This window comes from Brassica napus, chromosome A1, assembly GCF_020379485.1.
Source record: "Brassica napus cultivar Da-Ae chromosome A1, Da-Ae, whole genome shotgun sequence".
Taxonomy (NCBI): domain Eukaryota; kingdom Viridiplantae; phylum Streptophyta; class Magnoliopsida; order Brassicales; family Brassicaceae; genus Brassica; species Brassica napus.
The window spans coordinates 5,387,875-5,401,512 of NC_063434.1; the positions used below are offsets into that span (position 1 = coordinate 5,387,875).

The 13,638-nt window shown below is 32.7% G+C and overlaps 2 protein-coding genes across 5 annotated transcripts; one reads left to right on the forward strand and one right to left on the reverse strand.

The window, feature by feature from the left end:
- The first annotated feature begins 3,819 nt into the window (after positions 1 to 3,819).
- On the forward strand, positions 3,820 to 8,794 carry LOC106373304 (floral homeotic protein AGAMOUS). 4 transcript variants are annotated; one of them, XM_048775766.1, is made up of 9 exons: positions 3,821 to 3,968; positions 4,485 to 4,725; positions 7,441 to 7,522; positions 7,614 to 7,675; positions 7,776 to 7,875; positions 7,965 to 8,006; positions 8,082 to 8,132; positions 8,249 to 8,445; positions 8,521 to 8,794. In XM_048775766.1, exons 2-9 carry the CDS (start codon positions 4,496 to 4,498, stop codon positions 8,522 to 8,524), a joined length of 768 nt encoding a protein of 255 aa, XP_048631723.1. In that variant the 5' UTR covers positions 3,821 to 3,968; positions 4,485 to 4,495; the 3' UTR covers positions 8,525 to 8,794.
- Positions 8,795 to 11,098: 2,304 nt separating this feature from the next.
- On the reverse strand, positions 11,099 to 12,814 carry LOC106431504 (pentatricopeptide repeat-containing protein At4g18975, chloroplastic). The gene is made up of 7 exons (XM_013872329.3): positions 12,658 to 12,814; positions 12,489 to 12,575; positions 12,327 to 12,382; positions 12,087 to 12,183; positions 11,874 to 12,017; positions 11,565 to 11,777; positions 11,099 to 11,494 (listed from the first exon to the last, which is right to left on the reverse strand). The coding sequence occupies exons 1-7, from the start codon at positions 12,712 to 12,714 to the stop codon at positions 11,297 to 11,299; spliced, it is 852 nt and encodes a 283-aa protein (XP_013727783.1). The 5' UTR covers positions 12,715 to 12,814; the 3' UTR covers positions 11,099 to 11,296.
- Positions 12,815 to 13,638: the final 824 nt, after the last annotated feature.

Sequence of the window (13,638 nt, forward strand, 5' to 3'; positions counted from 1 at the left end):
TAAGAAACTTAAATATCATAATTATAAAATATATGAATAAGTTTGAAACTTTCTAATAATAATTTACTATTATCTATAATGATTTATATTTATAGTTTTAAATAAAAACCGATAATTTATTATATATCATTAATATACATGTATATCAAGCTAACTATATTTTTGTACTTTTAACATTAATCTCCATAAAATAAGAACTATATCTCTAGTGCAAAGAATCATAGTTTCAGTTAAGTTAAAAATAAAAGACCATAAGTATTATACACATAATTTCATTATAAAATATAATGGACTCATAATTTAGATATTTATAATAATAATATATGATTTTGATATCTTATAATTATATGGTATATTATTAATTTATTATTTGACCGTTACTGTATTTTATATTTAACTAAAATATCTCATAATCATATATATTTACAACTATTGGACAAATCATATAAATTGTTTAATGATGTTTGAAATTGTAATTATTCACTTCGGTAAAATTTTGTATTTTCCTTTATGCGTTTAGACCAATTAGATCTCGAAACAAAAAGCTTTTTGATTTTGAAAAGTTTGAAGTGATACAATATTAATTATTATCAAACGTTTACAATCATCGATGATATTCATAAATACAGTTTTTTTACATGTATTGAAAACCAGTCAACCCCATAAAACAAAACACTTGTTACTTATTTACTTTGTAAATAATTGAACGACTTACAGAATTGTGTAAAGAAAAAAAACTTGAAAGGGATTAAATTGTGGTAGAAAGCAACCTTTGATTGTGGTCCATCGTCGAAGATACGAGAAGATATTATGGTTTTTAAAACCCACTCCGATCATGAAAGCTTGACCCAAAGCAACCGAGTAGTTAACTTTTATAAGCGACCTAATAAAATTATCTACATACATGATGTAAAACATATCTAGTTATTTACTAATTTATAATTTTAATAGAACATACATCAATCAATTATTTCACATGCTAGCTAGAGAAATAGAGATGCAATGTTTAATTAAACATTTCTTACCAAGTCTATTTTAACTCTTACTAAAATCATATATTAGAGAAGGTATCCTACTTAAGTTTGAAAATTATTATAATTAGGAGATTGAAAAGGTACAAAAGAAACTAAAGCACCTTGCAAGTGGGTGTATATAGTTATTCCAGCATAAATATGAATATGCAATGTATAGAGATTTCTTATATCTCTATCATATTACCCTAAATGGATTCATAAAGATGGAGATCAAAGACTACACATCACATGCTATTCTCCATCTTCTTTTGGCACAACCTTACTCCATTTATTCATTGTGCTCCTCAGTTATTCAATATATTTTATTTGATCTCAATAAACAACAAAATTTAGAAAAACTACACATTTCTTTTCCTCCACATACACAATAACTATTTTCTTTATTTTTTGAGACTATACAAAGTTGATATTCTTGTCGTCCAAAAAAAGTAATCGACGATTATTAAAAAATGCTGTGGAAGAAAATAGCTTTTGATGAAACCCTTCATACCGTTGGTAAAAACAAGAAAAAATGTTAATCCGTTTACGGAAACTATTGTCTTTCAGGACTTAAGAGACTCTTAAACCTTTTGAACGATTACATACACGATTCGACAACCGACAATACTATCTGCCTTATGAAGACCTACGTCTAACTGCATCATCTGAGCCGTTCTATGAAGATCCACGCATGACCAGATTTACTTGCACCATGTTGAAGATCCCTTGCAAGCTTTTCCTCTGTAGTCTGCATAATTGTTTAATAAACCGCTCTCTCCGGGACTTGAAACCTGGATTTCCTGTAATCTGCAATAAATTGCATAGTCTGGGATTCGAACCCCAGACCTAGGTGTAGAAGCCTTTAAACCTTAACCAATAGGCTACGGTGCTTCCACAATTATGATCTAATAAATCAGCGTTAAAAAAAAAAAACCTTTTGAACGATATTTCAGAATCTTTATTAAATTATGATTATATGTCAATTGTTAACCATCTAACAGAAATCAACGAACCAGATTCCAACTCGAGTCTTTGACTATTCTATATATATGTATATAATGTCAATTCGAGAACACAAAAATTGATACTTCTAGTTTCTGTTCCCAAAAACATTTCCGTTTAAATCAATAGGAAAATGCGATATCAGCAGAAACATTTCCGTTAGCATCGGTGAGCTAAGAAAATGTAAAGAGATAGTAGTTGGAGATGATAGAAAACGTCTGGTTACCTTCTAATGGGGTCAGAAGCATTACACTTAAATAACTTTCCAAATTAAGCCCTACGTCTTGTCCAGCCCCATACAAGTACGGTTCATCTCCCTATTTCCCCTATAAACCCTAAGACCTATTACATATTTATCTAATTAATTTATCCCTTTATGTTAAATATAATGTCAATATCACAACAAGTAAACATCATCAACTCTAAATCTCAATCACATGTAAAAAGTACGTTAATTTTCTTCACAATTGATTAATTTTCTCTTTTTTTTTCTCACATCATTTGATTATCTTTTTTTTTCCAGAATTGGCGATAAATATATTGGTACTCACTAATGTTCAGTTTAGCCAGATATATGAATGGTTACAGAATATTTCATATTTGTTACTATTTATAAACAATCAGTTCATATATATAAGAAAATAAACTTTAAAACATTTACTTTCAATTTGTTTTCAAAGAACATTTAACTATAAGTTTCTTTTATTGGCATACGTCGTTTTCTCTTCTCATTAAACTGTTTAGCCTTTGGTTACTATTCTAAATACATTTGAAAAATACTCTTGCAAAATGATATTTAGTATATCACATTAGGAGATTTTTCTACGAATATATACATGTATATAATTAAATATATTTACAACATTTTTGAAATATGCAACTAATTATAAGTAGTAGATATATGCGTTTACCTTGTTTAGTGGAACAATTTTTCTGAAAAATGTCAATGAAAAACTTATACATCAATTTTCAAAAAGAATAAGTAACATAACTGATATTTTTTTCCTCTTTTAAAGGGTCAAGATTTAGTAAAAACAAAGAAGACGATCAATATTTGTAGTAGCAAAAAAATGTACTGATATTTACCCAAAGATTTTAGGCCTCAAAAGCTTTCACATGAAAAGAAAAGACAAGTAATGGTAAGTAGAGTCGGTATCTCATGAGTGATTGCCCAACTTGAACACTCTTTTCATTTAGACCTTTGTGAAAGACCACACAAGAACTATCCACCAACAAAACCGTCTATTAATTTTCCTCCATTTTTTACTTTTTTCAACAGTTTCTCAAATTGGGATATACCTTAATAAGTATTATATTTATGAAAAGTCTAGACGTATGTAGGGTGTTATTTATGGTAATTAGACCTCTATTTATTAATTATATTTTTCATGTGATTTCAAAGGCTGATATACTCATGCTTCGTATGAAGTGAAGCCTTTAGATGCTCTTTGTTATTCCTTTGTTTTTTTTTTAACTAAACATATCTAAAATTTCTTTGACCAAAAAAAAAAATCCAAATTTCTTTAAATGAGTTACATTTTAAATTACTCTTACAAAAATATCAACCAAGTACCTACCTCTAGTCAACTTTGAATTTTGATAGTCTTTCACCATACATATGTTTTAGAAAGTACAATCCCCATCACGCGTACTTATCTCTCAGAATTGATTCATAAAATCATGTTTTAGTGAGTAAAGAAACAGTAATTACATATATTGACAAGACACTATATGGATGTGAAAAGTGGAAAAATAAAATGTTGATAAAATTAGAGAAAAATAAATCAAAGAGAAATTAATTATTCCTTTATAAATGTATATACCCATCTCTTCACCAGCACAACCTCACCCTTCCATTTTCTGCAACTTCTCCAAATCTCATACTTTCCAGAAAATCATTTTCCCAAGAGAAATAAAACTTTCCTCTTTGTTCATCTCTCTTCCCCCCAACAGGTCAGTCTAATAATTTGGTGTTCCCCAATCCTTTCAAACATTATCTTCTTCATGATATTACTTTGCTTCACTTCTTTTGGTCCTTATACCAAATCTATGTTCTTCTTTAGTTTCCTTATTTCCTGTTTTAGTTTGATTCTTTTATGTTCTTTGAGATAAACAAGATCCAATATTCCTTCATCTTCTTTGCTCTTCAAAATTGTCTTTTCACACAATCTAGATTTAATTGTTTCTTCCTACAAAAAAAAACCCCATGATTAATTAACTCTTGTTTGGATACTATGAATGTAAGATCAATAGAACTAACTTCCTTTATTTATAGTTTTGTCGGCAAAAGATTAAACTGATGAATTGTTCTGATCTAACTTTTTGATCTGAACCAAAATTTCAAAAGAGTATAAAACGTAATAAATCTGGACTATGTTTCAAGAAACTGTGTTTATGGGTTTCTTGGATTCTTGATTTTGGATTAATCAATCTTGCCCTAAACTCTTTTCTTTTCTTTTTTTGGCTTAGGAGCAGCAAACATGGCTTACCAAATGGAGCTAGGAGGAGAATCCTCTCCACAAAGGAAAGCTGGGAGAGGAAAGATCGAAATAAAACGGATCGAGAACACAACGAACCGTCAAGTTACTTTCTGCAAACGCAGAAATGGTTTGCTCAAGAAAGCTTACGAACTCTCTGTTCTTTGTGATGCTGAAGTCGCACTCATTGTCTTCTCTAGCCGTGGCCGTCTCTATGAGTACTCAAACAACAGGTCTCTTCTTAATTAATTTCTGATCTTTTCTTAATTATAGTTTTTAATAGATTTATTACTTTAAATTGAGTCATCGTGTTAGGGTTATGTTAGAGGTCGAATCTGTACTAGGGTTCTCGATCTTATATGCTAGATTTGATTCTATTCTTCTTTGATGGGCGATCCCTCTTCCGTGTTGAGTTAATTATTTTTTCACTTTTTTCTTGATATTCCATATATAAACACACTTAACACTTGTGAGAATCTTTGTTGGCACATATGTTTATGTTAATTACTTTGCGACTTTATTCATAGATTTTGTGCTTAATTATTTTCTAGATCTGGCTTCTTCTTCATGTGTCTCTTTTCCCTTTATTAGACTAAAGACTTTTCAATAGGTAAAACTTGTTATATATTAAGTGATGAAAATGGTACAAAAGTTATGGAGATCTGAGTGAGTGTTAGATAATAAATGAAAAGAAAATAAGAAACAATCAGAGTTTTCTAATGTGGAGTTTTAGATTCAGTTTTGTAGAACTAAGATTCACTTTGTTGGGGTTTCTTTCATCACTCCTTTCTGTTATATATAATATATTATAACTTTCTATTTTCCCTACTAACAAGTACTCCAAGATTTAGATGTATTTTTAGATCTGGTGTTGTAATAGGTAAAATCTTGATTTTTATGACTATAAAAGTAAGTTTGGGGAAACAATTTGAGAGCGTAAGGACTATGAGGTCATATCTTCTGTTTTTGTGATCATATACCCATCCTCCATTGTTGCTAATGTCTGTGTCTCTCTTTCCCTTCTCTTCTTTCTCTTACTTTCCTTTCTCATCTTTGCCTCTTTTCTCTCTCATGAATTATCATATTTGATGCAACAACATGTGATGGTATGTGCGAGTAAATAAGGTGAAAGATATTGAGTGTCCAAAATTTTAAATTAATTAGTGCCAGAAATAATGGAAAGTACAAGTAGGACAATATGGTTTTTGTCTTGGTGAATGTTAAGTTTTATTTATTTTGCAGTTATGGAAAAATATCAAATATCTTTGAGCTTAGATTAGTTAGAAGTGGTTATAGCTAAAAGAAAACAAGTTTTTCAACTCCAAACAATACGAAATTTCGATTTTCAGTTGGAGTTTTAAGATTTAAAATAGACTGGCAGTCTCTAATCCCACACGTAATTCCCAATATTTGTTAGAATCCACGTGATTTTCTCTTCTCTCAAACATAAAACATGTCAAAAGTGAATGCTGTAAACAAAGTCTTGTTTTCCTAATAGCTTACAGTTGTCAACTCATGTCCAAAGAAAGAAAAGCTAACAAAGACTTCTAAGCTGAACGTACGTTTCATATATTCTTGTTTTCAAGATTTTTTACCTTTATTTAGAGGTTAGTATTGAGCGCAATATTAGGTTTGGTCTCTGTAAGATTTGTTGTCTTTGTTAGAGAATCTTTGATAACGTCATCCCTCAGATATTATTTACTTTTATTTATCACTTATATTTATTAGTAGTATATAAAGTTTTGATAGTTTCAGTTCTTGACTTCTGACAAGAAGGTTATGTCATCATGAATTACTTGATAAATTCGAAAATCTCATATTACTACTTTTGACCATTTAATACTAGATTTCACATTTGGTCAATACCTAATATAATTATCCCTCCTGAAGAAAGCCAAATCAGAATTCAATTCACATTATGTGTACATGTACACAAAGAGATAAATAATAAAAGGATATACTTAATATTGTTTCATAGTTCTACGAATCTTAAAAAAGATTAATGATCGCTGAATCAGTAACTTTGGTATAGAAGAAGCGCGTTGGCGTTGCTTCAACATCTTTGCTGTAGATACATTTGTGCAATTTCATTTTCTTTGTTTTTGAATTATTTTTTGGTCTAAGGAGAGAAAGTTAGGGCTTTTCTCATGTTCTTTCTCCTATGGGCAGAGAAAGTCTTTTGAATAAATAAATAAATAAAATGAAACTTTTTTGTGATGTCTTCTGTGATCCTATAATGAACGGCTATGGATTCTCCATCGAAGGGTCAGGCATCATAATTTATAATATGCCATTGTACTTAATAATATGTATATGTGTATGTATTAATGCATCTGTATACTTACAGAAGACTCAGAAAAAGATAAATGGGTCGAATAGTAATTGAATGATATTCCAAATAAGGAAAGTATGGAACGTTGTGATGTTACTCGGACAAGTCATTTAGTTACATCACAATTAAATTAATCCGATGGTTAACAACTATAAACTATCAAATGTCTACTGGATTTACCATTGTGCAATGGATTTTCGACACGTAGAAAACCCTAGACATGTTCAGACCAATCATGTCACTCAATTTCGCCAGCATGGAAGTTGTAGCCAATCACTAGCTCGATAAATTTAAGGTTTCAGTAAATGATTCTTTATTTGTTACAACTTTGAGGAATATTTAATCAACGGTAATTTATTTCTTGTATCTACTTTTTTCTTTACATCATGTCACGTTATGTTTCATTTTGTTCTGACTCAAAAGAACCGATGTTTGCTTTTAAGGTTTCGTATTAAAATCACTCAACTGAGCAAGTGGATGATTTGACCCTTAGTTATTCTTTCATATTTTTCGAATTGGTGACTTTAGTTTTGATTGTATAGTTAATACTAATTTTGCACCAAAAAAAAAAGTTAATACTAATCAACTTATTAATTCCATTGCAAAAATGTTGCAGTGTAAAAGGGACAATTGAGAGGTACAAGAAAGCAATATCGGATAATTCTAACACCGGATCCGTGGCAGAAATTAATGCACAGGTAACTTAATATTACAAGTACGATTTTAAGTTTCCAAAAACTTATGTGCTAATATAAATGCTAACACTTCCATACCTCACTCTTTTTCAAGTATTATCAACAAGAATCTGCCAAATTGCGTCAACAAATTATCAGCATACAGAACTCGAACAGGTTAATATCTTTTAAATGACTTGAGATGCTTTTTGATTAATTCATTAGTACGCTGGTATCAACTATCTCAGATATCAATACTTTTTGTAAAATTAATTAGGCAATTGATGGGTGAGACGATTGGGTCAATGTCTCCCAAAGAGCTCAGGAACTTGGAAGGCAGATTAGACAGAAGTGTTAATCGAATCCGATCCAAGAAGGTAACTGTATTTAATTAATTAATGCTTCAATGTCAATTCATTTACTAGGAAGTTTATATATTCACTTTTACTAATTTTTTTTTTTATAGAACGAACTCTTATTCGCCGAAATTGACTACATGCAGAAGAGAGTAAGAAACCATATTATATCTACTTTTCTTTCCATTGTTAATTTGTATTTATGGTAATTTGGCTCATTTGTAAAGTCTGTGCAGGAAGTTGATTTGCATAACGATAACCAGCTTCTTCGTGCTAAGGTATTTTGCACATTTGTCTGTTTTTGCGTATTATTTTATTATAACATCAACAAGATTATTGGAATGATTAAATACTAACCAAATACATGTGCGTAAATGTGTATATATATATATAGATAGCTGAAAATGAGAGGAACAATCCAAGTATGAGTCTGATGCCAGGAGGATCTAACTACGAGCAGATCATGCCACCGCCTCAAACGCAACCTCAACCGTTTGACTCACGGAACTATTTCCAAGTCGCGGCATTGCAACCTAACAATCACCATTACTCATCCGCAGGTCGCGAAGACCAAACCGCTCTTCAGTTAGTGTAAGACAACAAAAATTGTTATATAAATATTTCTAGGCATATAAATTTGATCTTTTTGTTTCATGTACTTTGCAGGTAATATTGGCTGAAGCATGAAGGAGCAAGGACTGAATAAAAACCAGAACTGGGTTAAGGAACGAGCGATATAAAGCTGATGCACTGTTATAAAAATATTTATATATTTATTTCACGAATGTTGTGTCCATGCTTTCTACATTTTATTTAAATTGCTTATGTTGATGTGAAATTAATATCTTAAAAGACATGTGATTAATGTGCTTTAATTTGTTTCAAAGACAAGTGTATGTGTGTGAGTGTATTATTAGCTTAATCGTTGTACTTGCCAATACATGCCATACTAATGCTTCTTGTGGTTATCTTATAAAAAAAAAGTTATCAATACGAAAATGATTATAAATATCAGCTCAGGATTGCATGTTAGTATTTTGAATAATTGAGTCAAAAATTGTGTAATTGTCATCTCCTTCAGTAACGTCAGCCGTTCCTCTCGAGCCAGAAACACATCATGTTTCTCATCCTCTAGAACCTGTGGGGGAGCTCCATGCTCGGTTCCTCTCCTTCCCTTTTGGTATATATTAACTTATTCTGGATCTCGAGAACATTGATGGCTGTACCAGAAAATCGTGCTCACCATCAAGCTCATTTACCAAGCATTTCTTTTATCCTATTTGGAGGGAATGCAATATCCAGCAGCTCCGTCGCTAAGAATCTCAAACATCGGTTGTAAGGTGGTGTATATGCGCGGACATATAATGAACATGCTTTGATCCATTGATTTTGACTCATCTATCACTGCTACATACTTTGTAGACACCTACTTAATCATATACAAGGTTTTTGTTCCTTTTTTTTATTAACAAGCGGTGATTCAGACTGAATCTCGATGAAAAAAAAATATCAATGAATCCTTTTCGCGATACCCAATAACATGGGCGTTAACCTGTCCTCCCAACGAGAATCAAACTAGAAGCACAATAGATTATACTCCAATCGCTAAACCATTAGTTTGGTAGGTTTTTGTTCTTCAACCACAAACGAAACTAATTCTAAATCCAACATCTTGGTGAAGGTCCATCTATCCTAAAAATCATCCCATTAATATTTAATATCATGTTCATGCCATCCAATTTTGTGTTACCTTTACACTAAATCTTGCACACTTTCGGCACAACAATACAAATTATGTCCAAATTTGTATTGTTGTAAGGGTAAGACCGTAATTAACAAGATATAGCCAGACCTTCTGAAACAATCAGAGCCTCCAACACCGATCAGAGCTTCCTACTTCCTAGTGCTTCTATATCAGCTTATACACATAAGATAATCAGAGATGAATGAAATCATAAAGAAACTAAACTAAGAACAATTTCATATCATTATATAGAACAATGTTACATTCACTTCACCAAAAAAAAATAACAACAATTCTTCTGCATAAAAAAAACAAGAACTATCAAACACTTATATAAGCAAAAGTGCAAAGATTAAATCTCTGTCTTTGTCTCTTCGTTTGTGTGGAGTAAATTTCATAAATTAGAGCATAGGAAGCTGCTTGAAATCATAAGGATGAGCATCAGATGCAGATTCTCTCCTAAGTATGTTCACCACTTGTGACACAAATGTTCACGTGATTTTCCACTTGCCCTGCAAATATTATTATAGCTCCCTCAACCAAAAAAGTTGGAAAGAGATTTATGTTACCTCGTTAAGAAACTCAAGCCTTAATGATACATATCATTCTGTTTAAGGAATGGCTTACCAACTGACGGCCGGTTTCTTCTCGAACACCAGCAGCTGCAGAAGCGTAGTTTACTCCTCTCATGATGTCTTCTCCTCTTGCTTGTGCAATACATGGTGTAATGTAAGTCATCGTAGCCAAGAAGCTCGGCTTTTTAATTTCCCACCAAAAGAGAAAATAAAATGTTATTTTGTTTTGGGCAGAAGAAGAATATAAACAAAACATAACAGAAGAAATTAAGGTGTTTAAATAAGATTACCGATGACATCGACGGTGGTTTTCCCGTTGCAGAATCTGTGCTCTTGCTAAGGATTGAAGCTGATTGTTATTTCCACTATCAACGAAAGAATTACTGAATATGAAGTAACATGGTGCTATAGGCTCACCTATAGAGCCATGCTCAAGACCATAGCTACCATCATCATGTTAGAGAGATAATGTGCTAAGAAGAGGAGAGAGATTGGTTAGAGAACGTGACGAATGTAAATGGGTGTACATAATAAAACGTCATGAGAATGTGGAGGGAATGAGAAAAGAGCAAAATAGAAGCTTTGAGCTTCTGATGGTTGAAGAAGCATTAAATGTCACGCTGAGATGATGTTTTAAGTATGGATCTGGGAGACAGAAAGAAAGAGTGAAGCAGAGTTAATAATACTCTGTTGCGACAGTACAAACCAACTTGTATGTAATTGATAATATTCTGTTATTATAGTTTGCCAGAAAAAAGTTGAGGGATTGTTGATGTTTTCTTTAAAGGATTAGATATTTGAGATTTGAAACCAAGACTGAGATTGGGAGAACGACTAAGGTAATATTTCACCATTTTAGCTTATTGTGCTACTGTGCCAAGAGATGAGACAATGGTTTGGTTTTCTTATAGATGGCAACAAACTGTAAACAAAGATTCAACCTTATTGTGCTAAGTAGTCACCAAAAGCATTAATAAAGGGTTGGTAAGTGCTTTAATACCAACCCTATTGTTGTTATACTGTGTCTGAGAGATTTTGATCCATAGATTATAAATTACAATCAAGACAAAGATGTATTTGGGGGGTAATATATACATATACACGTGCGTTTATGAGAATGTAATCAACCTTCTTCTTCAGATGAATATCTTTTAACTCTAACCCTTTCACCATTGAAGTAGATGTATTTGTATTCAGAGAGGTACCTCCTAAGTATCAGCTCCTGCTTTTCTTCTTGGCCGAGCTCCCTGAAAGCCCGTGCCACTCTCCTCGCTGTATCTTCGTCCGGCCTCACCTTTAGCTCCTCCATGTCTGCAAACACCTGCAAGTCAGAACATTAAAACGAGTCTCAACGCAAGCTTAATGAGTATCTACAGAGTAACATCCTATACCTCGATAACCTTATGTTGAAGGTCATGGTGCGCATACAAAGCTATCATCCTAGCAAACAAGCGTCTCGGGATGGATCGTGTGTGCGTGTGCAGGATCATGTTCCATAAGGATTCTGCCTCATCAGCTCTTTCGTCCATATCAAATGCCAACAAGAGGGTATCGTATGTTCCCATTGTAGCGCCTTGGCCTTTGCTTAACATCCACTTAGCCACCTGGAGTTTTTATTTTTCCCACTAAACCAAAATCAGCTCATGGTACCATCTATAGCAAAACTTTGCATTTGAGGAATATGACGTCATGTTACTTACTTGAATCACACGGTGCCATTGGCTTCTCTTCCTTAAGATCTGCAAAGCCTTAGCTGCAGCAACGATGGGAAACTCAGCCTCCCAAGCTACCCATTTGTTCAAAGCTCCATAAACAGCCTCTTTTTCATTTGGGAGTCCAGAGAGCTGCCGGTTGAGAGTTATAAATCAGCAAAGACTACTTCAAATAACATATGTTTTTTTTTCACTACTTACCATTCGGACAAGATTAAGTGCTTTCTGTCCGGAGCCAGCAGAGTCATTCTTCTTCCACAGATGATGCTCGTTCTTCCCCACTTTCTTTACCTCCTTCCTACAAATAACCACACAAACGAAGAAAACTTACCAACTGATCAATCAAGACAAACAACATCAACTTACTCAAAAAGAGATATAGAATCAGACAATAAGTTAAAACTACAAATATATTCACTTTGTGTAACGCAAATAACAAACCTCTTCACAATGGCTCCATAACTTCCCTTCACCTCTCCGGCTTGTGTCTCTGAGAACTTGTAAACAAAATGCACAATTATGAAATATTGTGTTTTAATAACACCGGAACCAAGTTTTAAAAGCTAAAGAACAAGAAGTAGCCATTAAAGATTACGTTTTTACCTTTGCCCTGATGCAAAGACCAAACCTTTTCGCCCTCAAACAACTTGGAGATTCAAGAAACGAAAAGCTCGAAATTTTCTGGGATTTCTGCAATTGGGAGGAGACAAACAAACATCTGATGTAACTAAATAGATACAGTTCTGAAATTGAAATGTCCAAAGGAACTCACTGATGATCCTTGCAACGGGAATCTCACGAGGATTGGATTAAAGTTGCAAAGCGCCATTCACTGTTCCTGATGCTTCACTTCCATTACCACAGTCTCTGGGTAGATGATGTTTAGGGATTTGTTTTTGGTAAGCCGAGGAATATCGGTTTTGCCAATTCAATTACTAAACCGACTAATAAACCGAATTAATTTTTGGTTTAAACCTTAGGTGAGATATGTAATTGGGCTTTACCGTATAGATGGGTTTTATTTGGACAATTTCACTCCCAACCCAATATTACCCTCGCCCTTCTTTGTCTTTTAAAGTTTTGGAACTCTTTTTTTCTTGTAAACATGTTAAGATAAGTTTTGGAACTTTAAGTTGAAGAATGTTTAAATGGATAATTGGCAATTCTTAGCAAGACGAGATCAAAAGAACTCTTAACAAAATTAACATCAACGTCGATGTGATTAAGAAGGTCCCGTACAATATTGAACTAATCAGAAAAACAACACCTTATCTCTAAACTAATCAAGTTCTGCCCCTGACTGTCTGCTTCATGCATGAGCTGACTAGAAAGTTACGTCCATACCGTTAAAACAATGGTTTCACTAATTTCTATATATATATAATATATTAATATACATATATATAAAATATGTACCAAGACCACAGTGCATGATTCGTAAAATTAGCAAAATAATTTAAATTTTATTTATGTATATAGAGAAAGTTCCAAAATTGTGACCAATAATTGAGAACAAAAGAAGAAAGACTGAACAAGACACACCTTAATACAAGAGTATCCAACATCTGAAATGGTCGAAGGGACCACTAGGAGTAGGAACCACACTATAGTCCAAAGATATCCGAAATTTTGGCTAAGTCGCTGTCTCTAGCATGAGACACTGTATGCATCTATCAAACATCCTAATTCGTCCAGTGACCAATTCACTCGACTCTACTTTTTTCTCCATTTCATTGTTTCTTTTCAGTTTAAG